At 32.9% G+C, this 19505-nt stretch overlaps 2 protein-coding genes and 1 pseudogene across 2 annotated transcripts; 2 read left to right on the forward strand and 1 right to left on the reverse strand.

Moving 5' to 3' along the window:
• Nucleotides 1-1222: 1222 nt before the first annotated feature.
• On the reverse strand, nt 1223-4822 carry LOC124829554 (L-ascorbate oxidase homolog). The gene is made up of 8 exons (XM_088109731.1): nt 4569-4822; nt 4380-4489; nt 2967-3237; nt 2784-2883; nt 2345-2690; nt 1885-2250; nt 1716-1794; nt 1223-1615 (listed from the first exon to the last, which is right to left on the reverse strand). Exons 1-8 carry the CDS (start codon nt 4728-4730, stop codon nt 1409-1411), a joined length of 1641 nt encoding a protein of 546 aa, XP_087965857.1. The 5' UTR covers nt 4731-4822; the 3' UTR covers nt 1223-1408.
• Nucleotides 4823-7787: 2965 nt separating this feature from the next.
• Nucleotides 7788-9226, forward strand: LOC124829552 (signal recognition particle 43 kDa protein, chloroplastic pseudogene; annotated as a pseudogene).
• A 4552-nt stretch (nt 9227-13778) lies between these two features.
• LOC124829550 (late embryogenesis abundant protein) lies at nt 13779-15845 on the forward strand. Its single transcript, XM_047303082.2, has 3 exons — nt 13779-14296; nt 14612-14797; nt 15411-15845. Exons 1-3 carry the CDS (start codon nt 13823-13825, stop codon nt 15696-15698), a joined length of 948 nt encoding a protein of 315 aa, XP_047159038.1. The 5' UTR covers nt 13779-13822; the 3' UTR covers nt 15699-15845.
• Nucleotides 15846-19505: the final 3660 nt, after the last annotated feature.

Below are 19505 nucleotides of genomic sequence, written 5' to 3' on the forward strand. Positions count from 1 at the left end.
GGGATTAACCTTGGGCAGTAGCTTGATTGGTGTCAGCTGTTACACTACCACAAGTGCAAGGACGACTGTAACTACATATTCATACAATCCGAATGGTCAAGTCATAGTGTTCGGTTATATATATATATATATATATATATATATATATATATATATATATATATATATATATATATATATATATATATATATATATATATATATATATTTATATGAATGATGATGTTTTGGTTGTATGTGATGAATTGTATTCATTGTTGTATGATGTACCGTTCGGTTTCATATAGATTGAACTTGCATGAAATGCATATATGTGTTTATAATTAAATTACAATAGTTTACCCTACTTTCTTGTTTTGTCTTATTATGTATGTTCGATTATGTTTTCTTTTGCAATGATCATCCTGGGATGTGAGCAAAAGGTGATGAGTGTTCGGTGGAGCAAGCATTGGAAGGAGAGGATCCTGTTGCTTAGGATAAGACCGTTCGGTCATCAGTTGAGTATAGTTTTAGATTTGACAGTTCGATCAATAGGTTTAGTTGACCTTTTATAAGTCGTTCGGTTTATACAAACTGTTGTATCACCGTTCGGTTTATGTCTATATTGTGTATCAGACTTATGTTGTTATGTAAAGTTTTTAGTTTTATAGTTATTTTGGATAACTGTAAGGTTAAATACTCTACTAACTCTTGATGAACTGTTCTATCTTATTATTATATGTGATTAATCTATGATATATTGTTATGCTATATTTTGAGATGTTACATAAAAGAATTTTAAAATTCACTAAAAGATTTTTTTTCTTAATGGAATTTGGAATTCGAAATTTGTTGAATTTTTTTTAAAGGTTTTAACTATTAAAAGATTTTTCGAAAGATTTAACATATTTCGAAATCTAAAAAATATTTTAATAAATTTCAGAAGAATTCGTTGAAGTAACCTATTTTAAAATTCGTTTCTTTAACGTAACCTTTGAGATTAGGTGCACTGAGAAACAACCCGTGAAACTCTATTAGAGCTTGGGCTTATTATACTTAATGAAAAAATGTGTTTGAACATTCTGAAATTTTAGCAGAACTCTGTCGTTATCAATAACGTGTAATACTTAGCGAACAACCCTAAAACGCTTCAATCTAATCACTGAAACTTCAAATTTTCACAGAGAGTGCATGCAGATTAAACTGATTTATGCATTTAAAACAAGAAATTTACCAATACATGTGAGAAATTTATTTGTTTAAAAAATAAATCAATGGTAACAATTCAATTATTACAATACAGGATGGTGCCAAAGCATCGATACAAAGAAATGGTGAAGAAATTTGCAAAGAATGAAACCAAGAGAGTCCCTGCATAACTAGGCTACTGACAGACATCATAGGTGTTTGAGATCGATTGATTTGATTCTCATCTACTTGTTCTTCCTGCTGCTTTGCCACAAAGAAGAGCATTTTTGGGAATCGGGTATTCATCCCTGACGGATCCAACTGGCGAATACACTCGCAGATAAAATTGCTGTCCAAGGTATCGTCGTGCCCAAAATTCACTCCTCACATTCCACATACCCACATTATCCAGTGCCATGTAAATTGCAGTCCATGACTTGGGATACACCTGTAACATATTTTTTCAGAAATTTATCTTTTTTCTGAACATGGTAATGGAAAAAAGACCGACCGACCAACCAAATTCAGTTAAGTACCAAGTTACTAACCTGTGTCGTGCTCCTTGACACTGCATCTCTGAGGTTGTACTCGTTTCGACTTTTAGCTGTCCACACACCACCATCCATTCTGAAACAAAATGAAGGCCACGTTAAAATTTCAGTGATATGAAGTGAACTTATTAAATTGAGAGTGATGGATATGAATGTGAGAACTCACCCTACAACCCAGAAGGAGTATCCGTCGATGTGCCAGCTCTGGACAATGTTCTCGTTGTTCTGAAACACGATCTCAACGAATGCTCGAAAATCGGCACCCATGACTGAGGTGTCAAGATACATGGGTTTACGAGAAGGGGTATCGGGAATGCTTCCAACTTTGAAAACCCCACCAATCTTGAAGTAATCGGCGAGCTTCAAAGGAGTGTCAGCTGGTACGAACGACACACTGTTCACTGCATATCTCTGTTTCTTATTGACTTGTGCCGCTGAGCTCGACAATGTAATTGTCCTACTGATGTTAATCAAACCGTAATGGTAAGAGCCTTGAGGATTTGGCCTTGGTCCACTTGCTGTCAAGTTTGTCCTATAAATTGCAAACGTTGAATGTGAGCCAAGAAAATGAAGAGTGAGAATTGGATGTATGCATTGTGAATGTGGTAATGAAGAGAATTAAGTACCTGATCGAACGAGCTTGTTCGATGGACCAATTGATCTGATCGGTTGGGCCACCAGGGATTGTGCCAGAAACAGATTGTTGGGAGTTACTGTAGTGAAGGATGGCAGTGCTCGTGATGATTTTGTCAGTGAAACGAGTGGACACTGCAATGTAGTAGTCCTTAGGCGCTTGATCGGCTGTGATAAGCACAGAATAAGACTGTCCCACATGAACATCTAACGAGGAATACGCGGTTTGGATGGTGTGAGTTCCCTCAACTTCCACCAACTTCATGCTGTGGCCTTCGATCCTGAAGTTGAGAGTGTTTTCAAGTCCAACATTTGATATTCTAAGCCTGTATGTCTTCCCTGTTATAAGAGATGGAAAAATAAACATTATCATACAAAACTCAACAACCTTAAACAAAACAACAATCTGTAAGGGAAAACAAATAGGCATACCTTGTTCGATTGTGAATGTTGTGCCGTTTGGACGACCGTTGATAAGAACAGCTTGAGGCAACGGAAGTCTATGTCCAAAATCTAGAACACCTTGAAGTTTCTGAGATAATAAAAATCATATGTCAATAGATGAGGATAAGAAAAGAAAGAATTTAAGGGGAATTTTTGGATTGTGTTGATTACCTTGTGATCGATTTGGTACCAATCACCAATAAGAAGACTGTAATCAGCAGCTGGTTCAGGAAATGGGACAGGGATTCTTGGTCTGCTAAGGATTTTGATTGCTCCAAAACCACCAGCTGCCTTGTGGAAAGCAAGAGATGGGAAATAGAAGAAACTTCCAATCTGATCTTTGACTTGAAGTGTGTAGGTGAAATTCTGCCCTGGAGGGATGGGGCATGTCGTTCCATAAACTCCATCTTGATAAGAATTTCTCCTTTGTTGAACACCATTCCTGTTCAATTCACCAAACAAATAACTATATTGCTCTTCTTTTTCTAATTATTATGCAAATTATAGGTCACTCAGTGGAGAAAAAAAAACAAAGACTCTGTTACAAGGCAAGGGTAGAGGCCCATTACTAATGGGCCGAAACAAGGATGGGCCTTAAGGTAGGAGGCAGGTCATTATGACTCAAGGGCCTGACTCGTGAATTACAGATGTGGGCTTGTGGATGAATGGGTCTGGTCCGTGATAAGACTTAATGGGCCCAATTGATGGGTAAGAGAGACATTTATTAAGTCCGTGTTTTGTTTTTGTGTTGTATAGATCTATCTGTCAGTGTGAACCGAAGAGAAAGATGAGAGAGCGCAGTCTCCACTCTCTTCATCAATGACAACAACAAAAGTAAATATGGAGTTGCTTCCTTGCTTCCCATTCCTATCTAACTTCACTTTAAAATATACAAAAGTAATTAAAATTCTATCACTTCACAAGTTTGCTCGCTTTCAAAAAGTGGTGAAATAAAAAATCTTTACCAAATTAGTTTAAAATTTTGTTTATTTAGAAGAAAATGATTGCGTAACTCTTTTCCTAATTCATTCGAAATTGTAATAAAAAACAAACAAATTTCTTGGAATTAAAATGAGAAACTAAATTGAGTAATAATTAAACACATATACGCAAATGTGTGACTTTAATTATTAGCTTCCATAACCGAACAAGTGAGTGGAGTTTAAAAAACACAGCTACGAACGCGTTTTTCCAAACAAGGTAAATCAGAACAAGACATTTTTAGGGTTTTGTACGAAGCAAGCGATGCTTTAGTTAAAAAGTGCACCACTCTGCCAGTTGGATTACGCTTTAAGAAGTGGCCGCCTTTTTAATAACCTTGTTTTTAACAAAACCTCTTGTTGAACTACATTTGTAACATTCTATGTTTATTAAGAAAGTGCATTGAAATTTTGAGAAACCATTAAGAGAACGAAAGGAGGAATGATTAGATAATACATTTTTACGTTCATTTCACATTTAACATATTTGTATAAGAGTGAAATAATCATAAAAAAAATAAAAAGAATAATAAAAAATAAATGTAAAAATTTTATATATGTCAAAATATATATTTTTTTAATGAAAAAAAAAAAGAGGGGTTACCATGAAAGAAGAAACGGCTCGGTCAAGTTATTGCGTACGTTAATGATCAAATTGTCATTGGTAACAGAATAGATTTCAGGGCCTGGGAATTGGCCATTGATCAAAATACCCTGCAATACACATTCCAACCAAACATTAAGAACGAGAACATACAACAAAATGCACCAAATTAAAAAAAAAATCACGAACCTGCTGTTTAATCCCTAGAGGATAAATGTCACCGTAGGTGACGGTCCAGTCGAAGAATCTATAAGGATCTTCCGCAGCAACGAAAACGAATTCCAAAAGCAGCAGAATGGAACAGAAACAGGATAAAGCACGTAGCTGTGATGGTTTATTCATGAGCTTCATGTTAGGAAAATGGCTTATGACAGAGAGAGAGAGAGAGAAGAGAGACAAGTGTAGAGAGAGGTTTTGATGTTATGATCGAAGTGGCAAGAAACAGGGCTTGTGCTGTATTTATAACATAAGAGGACAATAACAGGAGTTAAGGTAACTAAACTATTTTAACATTGTAATAGAAAAAAATTAAAAAAAAAAAAAGTAGTAGCGAATGGAAATGGTTGTTGGATTGGCACGAGTGAAAACGGTGGGAAAAGGGAATAAGAAAGTTTGGCGGTGAAGGCGTGTGGTTATATTAGTATCATTGAGTTAGCATTTGCAGTGAAGCGGCCGCGAATTCTGACGTGACACGCGCTATTCTAATCATAATTAAATTTCCCCAAACAATGATATTTGTACGCGGAAACAATTATGGTACCTTTGTCGTTTTTGGGACATTCTGTGTTAGATGTTTCGGTTTTCGGTTTTTGGTATTGCTTCTTTCATTCATCCTCTTATAACAATAATGTATTCTACACTCCTTTATCTGTATGGATCAAATTTTCATTATTGTTGACTTCCTCATGACACCCTGGTGGATTTGACTATTAGGTGTACAATTATATTTACTCGTATACACAATTTAATTCGATTATTCTAAGGTTTTATTTCATTTCATACTGGTTTTCTGTAATATCTTTGGTTAGTTTTCAAACTAGTCACATGCAAATATTGCTCCAACATTGACAAACGACGTGTCAGTTGACGTAGTTTATTGTTAGGAGTCATGACATTTGAATGATGAATGAATTTGAGAGTTTTGTTTTCCACCTTGATTGAAGCGTATGAGCTGGTGCAAGGAAAGCCAAGTGTGCGTATACGTAATGTTGATGGCTTCTCGAATATTTCGATTTCCACCATTGTTGTTTTTGTATTTACTTCAATTTAGATTTGGTTCTCTTAGTTTTATCTGTATGAAATTTTAGTTTCGATTAAAAGCTTAAGAGATCGTTTTCTTTTACGGTTTTTGGAAATTTAATGACTTTTTGTCTAATTTCAACGAACACGTTAGTATTAAAGGAAAGAAAAAACCAAATTATTTAATTTTAAGAAAATTTTAAACTATGCTTGTAATTGATACCTTCCAAATGCAAAAATTACACATTCACACTCAAATAATATATATAGATTAATGTATCTTATTCTTCTGTCCGATGTTTAGTACTCAGAAGAACCAGCAAAAAAGAATAATGAAAGCCCAATCCAGTAGTAGAGCAAAGCCCGACTTGAGAAAAAAAAAGTGCAGTGCACCATGCGGGCTTAACAATGGGCCCTGATTTGGGAATTAAATTATGCATTATTTTCTTATCGATGAATAATACTGACCGCACACAATCTCCTCCAATTCTTCCGTTTTTGGAATATAATTTGTTGGGGGTTACTCCCACCACCACACACACACTGCTCATTGCACTTCCCCATTCCCATTTTATCCTTAACTAATATTTAAACAGATATGAATATACGTTGAATTTTAAATTGAATATCAACATTTGTGCACGGATTTCAACATCCGTTGAAGGATAAACGAATGTTGATATCCGTCCGTTTAAAAATCAAGGATACACGGATGTCACATCCGTCCAACTATGCCTAGCGTACTTTACAAATAAAATTATAAAATTGGCTAACTCACTACTACACTACTTTGACAATTTTTTCACACAATACTATTCTCTCTCTCTTTCTATCAGTGATTCCATGCCTAACCTATCAGAGATATGGGAATTTGAAATTCATGTATTCAAGTAAGTTGTCCACACGCAGAATACTGAACTACACCAGAAGCATTGGTTTTGTTCCATTATTATTAAAGGGTTTGTTTGTATTGGTTTTCTTCATTGACAAAAGAACTCTTTTGTAGAGAAACTGATTATGGCTCAAGTAAGAATTCCTCCAACCATAAAGATAGTTTGAATTGTGATTGTTGGATGAAACTATAGAATTAACATATTTTTTGGTGTTAGAAGTATGCAGACAGCTAAATGTTTGTCTTTATATGAAAACTTTCAGAAGATGATAGTAAAAATGAATGGAACCATATCAAAATTACAAAGTCATTTAATCTGCATTTATTAAAAACAATCCACCGTTTGGCCTCTATCTCAAAAAGGAAGATTACAAGCCTGTCAATATAATTGCAGCATTGATATCTTGATTGACACATTGCAGACATGTATATTTAGAGGCACTCAAGAGATGAAGAGATGGGGAGATGGGGAGGTGAAACAAAAATGGAAAAGGAGAAGAGAGATCCGCTGGTGGGTGTTGGGAAAGTAAATTAGAGTTTTAAATTATTTAAAATAGAATAAAAGTAAAAATCTTTTTAAAAGAATATAATTGTATTTAAAATAATATGGGGAGGTGGAGGAAGTATACGGTGGTGGTGGAGGGAGCAGCATCCTAATTTGTTTATTGTATTCTGAAATTAAATTATGTTAAAGAAATGTAATTTCGCCATTGAAACTTATAAATCATCTTAAAAATATTAATTCTGAAACCGAGCTTAAAAGATTCGCTGCCATTAGCTAAAAAAGGGGTTAGTGTCTCAGTGTCTTGAGGACCGATTGATTAAACTGGTTTAATATTAGAATTAAATTATCAAATAGAGTAATCTTAAAATGTTTTAGAGGTTTTGATTGTAGGAACATCAACTTTTACGAAGGAAGTAATGAGAAAATCACTTTTCCAATTATGTGAAATAAGATTCTATAAAGTCACTGATTTTTATTTTATTTTTTCATTATAAAAAAAATACTATGTCCAATATTCTGTGGATTTTCTTAGATACTATATAAGTGATTTTTTATTTTAATTTAAGCTTAGTAAGTTTTCTTGATTTATTGCACAAAAAATGCTCCAAGTAAAGAGACAAAATTTTCTGAAGTACGTTGGAGAAACATGAGGAACCACAAAAATTTGTGGCTGGAGTTTTTTTGAATTTATTGGCAGCAATGGTGTAAAATAAATTAGAAGAAAAAATTGCGCAGGAAAAGAAAAAGAAAAGATAGTCCAGTTTGGCAGTTATGATTTGTTGAAATCCAATGGCAGCCAAAACATGGATGTGGTTCCTTATCCAGTAAGTCCCCATTTCACTCCGCCACTGTCACTCCCACTGCCACATGTTCATCTTCATCCCTTCCAAACACACCATAGCAAAACCATTACACCAGATTATTAATGGAAGCTATTTTCGTCCCCAAACCAGCTTCTCATTCCCACTTCAAAACTAAATTCTCTTCAAACCCCAAACACTTCCTTAAACAACAACCATTTCTTCCCATCCGCCAAAACCCCACGCGCTTCCGCCTCGTCACCGCCGCACTCCAAAACCAACAACAAGCAGCTTCCAAAGACACCGAAGACGAGTCCTATGGTGAAGTCAAAGGCATCATCGGCAGCAGAGCCCTCGACGCCGCCGCCGGAATGGAGTACCTCATCGAGTGGAAAGACGGCCACGAGCCGTCTTGGGTTCCCGCAGACTTTATAGCCAAAGACGTCGTCGCCGAGTACGAAACCCCGTGGTGGACCGCCGCGAAGAAGGCCGATGAGCCCGCGCTGAGGAACCTCCTCGAATCCGGCGACGGCCGCGATGTCGATGCTGTGGACGCCGAAGGTCGTACCGCGCTCCTCTTCGTAGCGGGACTTGGCTCGGAACCTTGCGTGAAACTGCTGGCGGAAGCTGGCGCGAACCTGGACCACCGCGACCGCAGCGGCGGTCTCGCTGCGCTGCACATGGCGGCGGGGTACGTGAGGCCCGGTGTTGCGAAGGTGCTGCTGGATCTGGGCGCGGATCCTGAGGTGGCGGATGACCGTGGAAGAACGGCGTTGGATCTGGCGCGGGAGATTCTGAAGGCGACGCCGAAGGGGAATCCGTTGCAGTTCGGGCGCAGGATTGGGCTTGAGGGAGTGGTTAGGGTTTTGGAAGGGGCTGTGTTCGAGTACGCAGAGGTGGAGGAGATTCTTGAACGGAGAGGGAAAGGAGAGAATTTGGAGTACCTTGTGCGGTGGAAGGACGGTGGTGCGAATGAGTGGGTGAAGGCGAAGTTTGTGGCGGAGGATCTTGTAAGAGACTACGAGGCTGGCCTTGAATACGCCGTGGCCGAGGCGGTGCTCGCGAAAAGAATCGCTGATGAAGGGACGCCGGAGTTTTTAGTTAAATGGGCCGATTTAGAGGAGCCCACTTGGGAGCCCCAGGAGAATGTGGACCCTGACCTTGTCAAAACTTTTGAGGAAACAAACAACCAGGCCCAGCCCAGTAGTAATGGGTCTGCTGTCGTTGTTTCGCATCAAGATAGCCCGTAATTATTATTTTTTTGTTATGACTATGATCAGCACTGTTACACATTTTGGGGGAGTGCGTTGCGTTGATAATTGTTTTGTGCCCAATTCAACTGAACGGCTAGAAAAATCTGAATTAAATTGTATACAAAATTTCCTCGCTGTAGAACAATACTGTTTTGCTATGGTTCTTTTGCTATGGTGGTCGAGTGTTGTTAAATTTTGAATAGATGTAAATATCTTTGGAAGATAATTGCATATTTGATATCGGTATTTGATAGATCAGAAAAACATTAAATGCGATAACATATTTATTTAAACAATCATATTTAGATTTTTGTTTATAAATTTTTCTATTAATTTTTTATTAGAGTTACATTAATCACAGTTCATTTTTCTTAAACCTGATAACTAATCTATTTATTATTGGTTATCACTTTTCAAAAATCTTTTATTATTGGTTTGTCCAATTGAATTTCTTAATTCATATAATCGAATTTCTATTAAATGTATTTTTACTAATATTAACATTAATTCTTGGTTTGTCCAATTGAATTTCTATTAAAAGTATTTTTATTAATATTAACCTTAATATTATATGTTACTCGTCAAGATTTGTGTAACCACTCAATTAGTGTTATGAATTCAAATCAAGCGTTATACATATATATAAGGATTCCATCTGTGATCCACCAAATAAACCTAGTCTCAGAAACATATTGATGTATATATCATGTTGTTCATTTAAATGTTTAATTATAAATATATTTTATTACACTTATTTCATTCATCACATTCTCATAAAATTTTAAATCATCACATCATTATTACATATGGCATTTATTTCAATTCAAACTCATCTAGTGAGATAAATCACTTATTGTTTATTTCAATCTACATATGTAGTATTTTATAATTTATTTTCTATTATATTAGCCAAATCTTTTTACATGCAATATTTACATTAAGTACATCATAACTGTAAATAGCGTTATTCTAACTAACTTTAATAAAATATTCCAATAGTCAAAATAAAGATTTATGTGTGTAGGATCAACTGTCAAAATTTCAGCTTAATCTAACGATTAAGGAAGCGCGAATCTCAATTTTACGAAAGCTCCTCAGGACGGTAAGTAGGGTAAACCAATTGTACAAATGTGGTGCTCAATGGCAACAAGTCAATGAGTTCAGTGTATTGGTTGTGCCCAACAATACTAAAGTATCACTAGGATCGACCAAGTTGATGACCATTGTCCAATTGAGTTTTAATTAAACAATTTGACATGAGTTATTTTCCTTTTAATAAACTTCGTAATATTTTAATATATCAAACTCCTAGCTTATGAAGTGCCAAATATGGTTGATTAATGGTCTCATGAAATTATCCTATAAACAAAAAAAAAAAACTCACATTTCACAATATCAACGCTCTTTGATACCAATTAAATCAAAATCACATATCTTTAAATAAATCATACAATACTAAATTGACTAACACTCATCAGTGCCATTTTATAAACACAATTAATTAATCCTGCAATTACATATATAATTTTTAACTAAATTCATTAATTCAGCTAGTTAAATCAAAATGGACTCATTACAAACTAGAATACTATTCCATATATTTATTACTCAACTTCACAACTCAGATATCAAATTCAATATACAATTCACTTTTCTCATTTAGACCATCATCACGGTTCAACCAAGTTCAATCAATTTTTTCAGACATGTATAATTATCACTCTAAACACATTCATTAGCTAATTTCATCATAAATGTATTACAATTTATGAATTTTTTATAAGAATTAAATTTAAAACTAGTTTTCTTTGTGTGTTTAGGAGTAACACAGGTCCTTCAATGACAAACACCCTCGAACACTAAAATGGACAAAATTTGTACAAGAATTATTCAGATCGACAATATGATCATGCCTTAATGATGTTATTTGGACAAATGTTCTTTAGAAACTACATGCAAAAAGCAAATTACCTTACATGCATACCAAACCTTAAACTGATTCTAAAATAGACAAAGGAAAAACTTACTTGGTTGAACAAATGAATTAAATTATCAATAAAGTAGAGTCTTCTTCAATCTTCAAACATATAAATAGAAAGAAGGTAAAGATCTAAACAAATTATTTCTAAAAAACATATACAATTTAAAATAATTATATTATTTGTAGCAAAACTATGTATATTATAATATTTTATTATTGAAATAATTAAATATCATTATTTTAAAATCATTGTAAAAAAAAAGATATCATTTTAAAGTTCTCATGTATACGGTCCATACAAGTTTAACACTTCAAATATTAATAACAGTACGTAATTAATGTTTAACTACAAAATCCAATACATTAATTATTTAAAAATAATAATATATTTTTACTTAAAAATTACTTGTCATATTATTGTTATTAATAAGTGAATAATAAGTAGGTCAATATTTTTATTACGGCTGATATGATTTTTATTATCATTGTTATTATGCTATAAGAATACTATTATTTTTTCCATACAGATATAATCTTATTATCAATATGTTGCCGTTCTGATTGTTGATGATACTGAGGATAAAATAGATTTCAAACGTGGTGATTACTGTTATTATAAATGAGAATGTTATGCAATGTAAATATTAATTATAAACAGGAAGAAAGGCTTACTATTTGAAAACAATGGTTAATAATAAAAAAAATATATTTTTAGTTAGACATTAGGTGCTAAAAGAAGCAGTGTGCCATTCCAAAACAAGAGTCTAAAATAATCATTACACATGGATGCAGAAGAAGATAGAAAAGAGTTAAGAGGGTATATAATGGATGGTTATGCATTTAGAGAAAGTGATGTGATGTTTTTGAGCTGAATTTCCTTTTGGATGCAGAGATATTTTGCTGCAGCGAAGAGCTTGAAAGCTCAATTGGAAGTATGGTTGCCATGGTCGTTTTCTCACACCTAATACCCCTTGTACTTTGATGCTTCATACAAACCAATCATAAACGTTGTTTTGGGGTAACTTCTGTAAAAGTATGGTTAGTGGTAACTTCCGTAAAAACATGGTATTTTTTTTATTAATTTTTAAAACATTTAAGATCTTTGATTACTTTATGTTTAATCTGTGTTGTGTTGGGTCTAAATGGGAGGAATTCGTGTTTTATTTTTCATTTCTATCCAATGTGGGAGTTAGATTTATATTTGAATTTTTAACGATCTATTTAGACTTATCCTCAAGGGTGAGTTCCTTCCATATAGGTATATTCCCTCTTCAGAATAAGTATTTTCAACCAACCACGACCACAAGTAGTCCTTTATATTATCTTTCATCTTAACGGGGTAAGAGGAAGGGAGTTCACTGAAGAGATACAATACTAATTGAGATTTGAGCTCAATCATATAAGAGATTGACACCACCTTCTATTCAAAACATTAAGATAATGAGTTAATGAATCTTTCATCTTTATATAATTTTTACTTTTTCATTTCTATCCAATATAGAAGTTAAACTCACACTTGAATTCAGAGCACAATCAATCATATTTAAGATCTTTAATTAGTTTATGTTTTGATGAAAAATGGTTAAAAAGTGAAATGATTAAACTAAACCGGAATTAGCTTTAAAGATAATTATGTTAAATTTAAACTAAATTATTATTGATTAAGTTGTAATTAAATGAATGTTAATAAAAAAATACATTTTAAAATTGTAAATACATTATTATTATTATATAGTGATAGGTTATTATACTTTTAATATTGATATTGTCGGACACTTGTCGACTCAGAATAAGTTCTTCACGTAACTTTTCAATTTAACTGAACACTAACAATTGTGAAATAAAAAAAAAAAACTTTCCACTCAAATTTAAAATTTAAAAACTGTTACAAAGAGAAGAGTTTACTTAGACCCATAACACTTGAAAAGAAACAACTGGGACAAAGCTTCTGAGCTGAATAAACAATGGGTTTATCTCAGTCAGTGAAGGAGAAGCACGACAACCAAAAAGAACAGTTTGAGTAAATAAAAGGCTTAATTGTACACGATCGTTTTTTCATCTGTCTAAAAAATTTAGGGCTTGGAATTTTCAATAAAATAGGTGATAGAAACCGCGTGGTACCAAGTTGTGCCAGAATTCCAACACACCACAATGCCGGCCAAAAACCAGAACCCGGCAGTTAGACTTCGTGATGTTATTTAATGCATGAAATTCAAAACATTCAAGAGAATGGCCCCACAACCATTCTTATCTCTCAACTATTCAAACTTCAAATAACCCTTTCTTCACTTTTCAACCATGTTTGATCCTTCCATTGTCGCTGACGAACCTAATTTTTGCGTAAACAGTAAGCCAACGGGACGAAAACAAAACACTCACCACCGAGGTAGCAACGGTCTACGTATTACAGTACTGAATATAAGACACAATTGGTTTTTTGTTAAAAAATGTATGTATTGTTAATGAATGCTATACTCTGGCATTGTTGTAAAAGAAAATCTGTAAATGTTTTTTTTAATTGAAGAAGAGTTAAAAACAAAAGAAAGAAATTGAAAAAAGTAAAAAGTTGAATTATTTAGACCGAAAGAGAGTAAAATTTTTGTAATGAGTTTGATGAAAAATATAAAATAAATTTAAATAATTTTAAATTAATTTAATTTATTATTTTAATAATACGGAGTTAATACCGCAGATGAATTAAATAATTTTATTCTTGTATAAAAACTAAAAGCTTGGATGGTAGTCGTCTGCAGTGGCAGAGAGAGAGAAGAAGATGGGAGGAAGAATGCACACGAAATCGGACTCGGAGATAACGAGCAACAGCATGGAGCAATCGTCGCCGGCGCGCTCCCCTCCCCGGCGGCCACTGTACTATGTCCAGAGCCCTTCGAACCACGATGTTGAGAAAATGTCCTACGGTTCAAGCCCCATGGGTTCCCCACACCACCATTTCCACTACTACCTCTCTTCCCCCATTCACCACTCTCGAGAATCCTCCACTTCTCGCTTCTCCGCCTCCCTCAAAAACCCTCGCAACTTTTCATCCAACTGGAAGAAGCTCCACCCCCACCCCCAGCACGACGCCGATCCCGACGACGACGCCGATGACGGCGACGACCTCGACCGCTCCTCCCGCAACCTTCGCCTCTACTTCTGTTTCTTCCTCCTCTTTCTCATGCTTTTCACACTCTTCGCCGTCATCCTCTGGGGCGCAAGCAAGAGCTACAAGCCCAGACTCATCGTCAAGGTAACATTTTGCGAGTTCACTCGCGGGAAACCGCCCGAGTCGGTCTTCCCCCGACTCGGTTTCATTACAATTTAATAACTGATATAATTTTTATTTATTACCATGTATGTCTGCGTGACTCGCTCAAACACGATATTGTAGCTTTGTTCTGTATCGGGTAGCACGGTGCAATGATTAATTTCTAAGAATGTAGCGACGGTGGGGCCTGCTTCTGATTTGATTCCTCGATCTATTTTCTTGTTATGTCTGTGATGGTAGTATTTGTTTTATGTGGGTAACGAACGAAGCCTAAGGAAACGTTGTGTTGTGGAACAGAGCATGGTGTTCGAGAATTTGAATGTTCAGTCGGGGAACGACGGAAGTGGCGTACCAACCGATATGTTGTCGCTGAACTCAACGGTCAGAATTGTGTACAGAAATCCTGCGACTTTCTTCGGTGTTCACGTCACTTCAACGCCTCTTGAGCTTAGCTATTACCAACTCGCAATAGGCTCTGGCCAGGTTTCTCTTTCTGTGCTTAAAATTTTAAATTAAGCAAAAAGTGATGCATTAGCGTTGATTTGACCTTTTAGTTAGTTTGATGCATTAAGGGTAGAAAAAGGATGTGAGAGAGAGAGAGAAATGGTAATGGTTACGTTGAAGGGTGGCCTGCAAATGCATGGGGGTGTGTGATTGTGGGAACAGCCTTACAGGGGAAGTTGAATTTGATTGGTCGTCTTTATAGGGCAGCGTACGAAAGCTGCTATAACCCTAAGCTTCCCACATCATCCTACTTGTGGGGACCCACAAAACAGAATTTTTTAGTAATAAAAGGGATGATTCTTTTTATGACTATTATTCAATACGCACAGAGGCTTTATTGCTCTTTGCAAATGCCCAGAAGTCACCGTACCTCTCACGTGACTTCACAGTAATTATTGCATTGCAACATTTTTGGATCACAATTAGATTTCCGGATCCCCACAGACATTCATCCCGGGTATTTCCACCCGACACGCTTCAACGTTAATCTCTACCACATGCCGTTGTTCTTTTACTCGTGATAAAATAACCTTTAATTCTACATGATTATCTGTATAATTTATTCTACTTGTGTGTAAATTGGGTATAACAGATGCGTAAGTTCTACCAGTCTAGAAAGAGTGACCGAAAGTTGACGGTGGTGGTGTTTGGACACCAGATTCCTCTGTATGGCGGCGTGTCGGTTCTGGGAAACACTAAGGAGCATTTGGAGAGTGTTGCATTGCCGCTGAATCTGACGTTTACGGTGAGATCAAGGGCTTTCATATTGGGGAGGTTGGTGAAGTCTAAATTCTATCGAAGAGTGAGATGTTCTGTGACATTGCATGGCAACAAACTTGGAAAACCTCTGAATTTAACCGATTCATGTGTCTACAAGTGATATGTTAAAGGTTCATCTTCGTACATTTTTGGCTCCTTATTTTTTGTTTTGTGTTACCCATGTTGTAGAAGAACCAACTTGTCCCTTTCTCTCCGTAAATATCTGAACGCCCATATTAATATTAATGTAATGTCTCCATTTTCCTGACTTTTCGTTTCCTGGTCCTGCGCAATTCTAGCTGCCATAAACCCTAACTTGTCTATTTAATCCAGCTACTGTCTCGTACATTATTTTTTTAAAATAAGCAAAACTATTATAAAATTAATATTCTATACACACCATAGGTGATGGAGTAAAGTAAAAAAAAAAATTACATTATTTTTGTTAACATATGTTTAAATATTTTTAGAGATCATGTACCTGAAATGCAAAAACATATTTAACCATACATGTAAAAGAGTATAAGACTGAGCTAGGAAACGTATCCTTTGCTGTATGATATAGACTCTTTGATTTGTCAACCATGAATTTTGTAACACTGAAAAAGTTTAATATTTTAAGGTTTCTTTTTTCAAATATATGCTACAATAAAAAATGAAACAAAATATTGAATACCTCATGACACACAACAGTACATTTTACTTATGATATTTGATAACGTAAAGTTGTTATTGATATCAGTATGTACGACAAGTTCTGTATTTTATTTTCCTTGAAATCATATAGTTTTGGGTTGTCCAGAATGTTTGGAGAAAAAATAATTGCAACGGTGAAATCAGATAGGTTTGTAGGAAGTAAGAACAGATGGAAATTTTTAAGCTAAGTTGATTTGATTATCTAACTCGTTTGATTATGTAAAGCATGATCGAAATCGCATATTCCAATGTCTATTTTCTTATTTAAATTGTTCTTTGCAACAATGCAATTATTTGAGTTTAATTTTCTTATTTGACTTTATCTGTTAACTTCGAATATCTTGAAATTGGATGAATAACGTGTGAAAGTAAACATTTCAATAATGAGGATAAGATAAACAAATATTACTAGTTATTATATTATTTTCTTTGCCAACTTTTTCTTCTTTTCTTTATTTGTCGAAAAAAAGGGATCGATACTTCAACTAAAACATATTTTGGTTGCTCATCACATCTGATAATTTATCAAAATTATAATTTGTGTTCATAGCTAAAAGCATATTATAAAAAAACAAAAATTGTAAAACTGAAAGTGTGTAAAACTATTTTCATGTCCAATTCTAAAAGTATCGTCGGGAAAAACTTATATATTAACAGGACAAAACTATGGGCCTTGGGCCCAACATAACAAATTAGCTTGGTCCATGTTACGAAGAACATATATACCTCTTCAATACTTGAGAGTTGCTCCCTCCACCACCACCAACCGCTCCCTGCACCTCCCCATACCTTATTTGCCCTTCTATAAAACGGATGTCAACATTCGTTTTACCTTCAACGGATGTTGACATCCGTAACATCAATTTACATATTTTATATTTTAGTTTATTATTTTTATTTAAAAAGATTTTTAAAAAGTTTTTTTATTTATTATTTAAATAATAATATATAAATTAAAATAATTATTATTATTTTATTAAATAAAATAAAATTAATTTATAAATAATTAAATAATAATTTTTAAATAATATTTATATATTAATTTAAAATATAAAAAATTAAAGGGTTAAATATGTTTTTAGTCCTAAACTATTGGTCGTTTCTGGTTTTCGTCCCTCTTCCAAAGTAAGGTACAATTTGGTCCTCATTCTTTAGAAAAACGTTCGTTTTAGTCCTCAAAATTTTGTTTTTAGTCCTTGTTTTAGTCCTCAAAATGTTCGTTTTTTCGACTAAAACGAACGTTTTTTAAAGATTAAGGACCAAATTGTACCTTACTTTGGAAGATGGACGAAAACCAAAAACGGTCAATAGTTTAGGGACTAAAAACATATTTAACCCAAAATTAAAAAACTAAAAACTAAAAAATAAAAAAAGGCAACGGACGGATGTGGCACATCCGTTTTAATATATTTATAACAAATTTTTTAATTATTATTTAAATAATAATACATAAATTAAAAGTAATAATAATTATTTTATTAAATAAAATAAAATTAATTTATAAAAAATTAAGTAATAATTTTAAAATAATTAAATTATATTTATATATTAATTTAAAACAAAAAAAATAAAAAAACTAAACTAGAAAACAAAAAAAGCAACGGATGTCGCCACATCCGATAACGGATGTGGCACATCCGTTTTAATATATTTATAATAAATTTTTTAATTATTATTTAAATAATAATACATAAATCAAAATTAATAATAATTATTTAATTAAATAAAATAAAATTAATTTATAAATAATTAAGTAATAATTTTAAAATAATTAAATAATATTTATATATTAATTTAAAACAAAAAAAATAAAAAACTAAAAGCTAAAAAACAAAAAAAGGCAACGGATGTCGCCACATCCGTTAACGGATGTAGCACGTCCGTGGAAGAATTTTTTCTTCAACGGATGTTGACATCCGTTGAAGAAAAGGGGTGGGGTGTAGGATATTTTAAAATATAAAGGATAGTTGTGGAATTTAAAAAAAATGTGGTGGTGCAGGAAGCAAAGCGGGGTGGTGTAGGGAGTAACCCTCTCAATACTTTTAGAGGGTTACTCCCTACATCTCTCCACTTTGCTCCTTGCACCACCACATTTTTTTTAAATTCCAAAACTATTCTTTATATTTTAAAATATTCTACACCCCACCTCTTTTCTTCAACATGTCAACGCATTGGTTGAAGAAAAACGGATCCGTTGAGTTTCTTTTTAACTTTTAGTTTTTTAATTTATTGTATTTTAAATTAATATATAAATATTATGTAATTTTTTTAAAATTATTACTTAATTATTTATAAATTAATTTTATTTTATTTAATAAAATAATTATTATTAATTAATTTATGTATTATTATTTAAATAATAATTAAAATATTTTTTATAAATATATTAAAACGGATGTGACAACATCTTTTGACTTTTTTTTTTAGTTTTTAGTTTTTTAGTTTTTTAATTTTTTATATTTTGAATTAATATATAAATTTTATTTAATTTTTTTAAAATTATTATTTAATTATTTATAAATTAATTTTATTTTATTTAATAAAATAATTATTATTAATTTAATTTATATATTATTATTTAAATAATAAATAAATATTTTTTATAAATATATTAAAACGGATGTGGCGACATAGTTGAATTTTTTTTTAATTTTTAGTTTTTTATTTTTTTTTTATTTTAAATTAATATATAAATATTATTTAATTATTTTAAAATTATTACTTAATTATTTATAAATTAATTTTATTTTATTTCATGATAGTAATTATTATTAATTTTAATTTATGTATTATTATTTAAATAATAATTAAAATATTTTGTCATATATCTACTAAACGGATGATATCCGATGTTGAATTAGTTTTTTTTTAAGTTTTTAATTTTTTAATCTTTTATATTTTAAATTAATATATAAATATTATTCAATTTTTTTAAAATTATTATTTAAATATTTATAAATGAATTTTATTTTATTTAATAAAATAATTATTATTAATTTAATTTATATATTATTATTTAAATAATAAATAAAATACTTTTTAAAAATCTATTAAACAGATGGTCACATCTGTTGAAGTTTTTTCTTTTAATAAAAATAATAAACTAAAATATAAAATATGTAAACGGATGTCACGTTAACGGATGTTGACATCCCTTTTATAGAAGGACAAATTAGGTATGATGTGGTGCAGGGAGCGGTTGGTGGTGGTGGAAAGAACAACTCTCATACTT

The sequence above is a fragment of the Vigna umbellata genome, chromosome 3 (assembly GCF_029865625.1).
Source record: "Vigna umbellata cultivar VRB3 chromosome 3, Vumbellata_1.0, whole genome shotgun sequence".
Classification (NCBI taxonomy): Eukaryota; Viridiplantae; Streptophyta; class Magnoliopsida; order Fabales; family Fabaceae; genus Vigna; species Vigna umbellata.

Bases quoted from the DNA above. Each gene is read 5' to 3' on its own strand.
- LOC124829554 (XM_088109731.1), bottom strand. From the start codon at position 4,730: ATGAAGCTCATGAATAAACCATCACAGCTACGTGCTTTATCCTGTTTC. The intron at 2,884-2,966 runs GTAATCAACACA...TTATTATCTCAG, and splicing joins GGTACCAAATCGATCACAAG to AAACTTCAAGGTGTTCTAGA. The intron at 2,251-2,344 runs GTACTTAATTCT...TGCAATTTATAG, and splicing joins GAACAAGCTCGTTCGATCAG to GACAAACTTGACAGCAAGTG.
- LOC124829550 (XM_047303082.2), top strand. From the start codon at position 13,823: ATGGGAGGAAGAATGCACACGAAATCGGACTCGGAGATAACGAGCAAC. The intron at 14,297-14,611 runs GTAACATTTTGC...GTTGTGGAACAG, and splicing joins AGCCCAGACTCATCGTCAAG to AGCATGGTGTTCGAGAATTT. The intron at 14,798-15,410 runs GTTTCTCTTTCT...TGGGTATAACAG, and splicing joins TCGCAATAGGCTCTGGCCAG to ATGCGTAAGTTCTACCAGTC.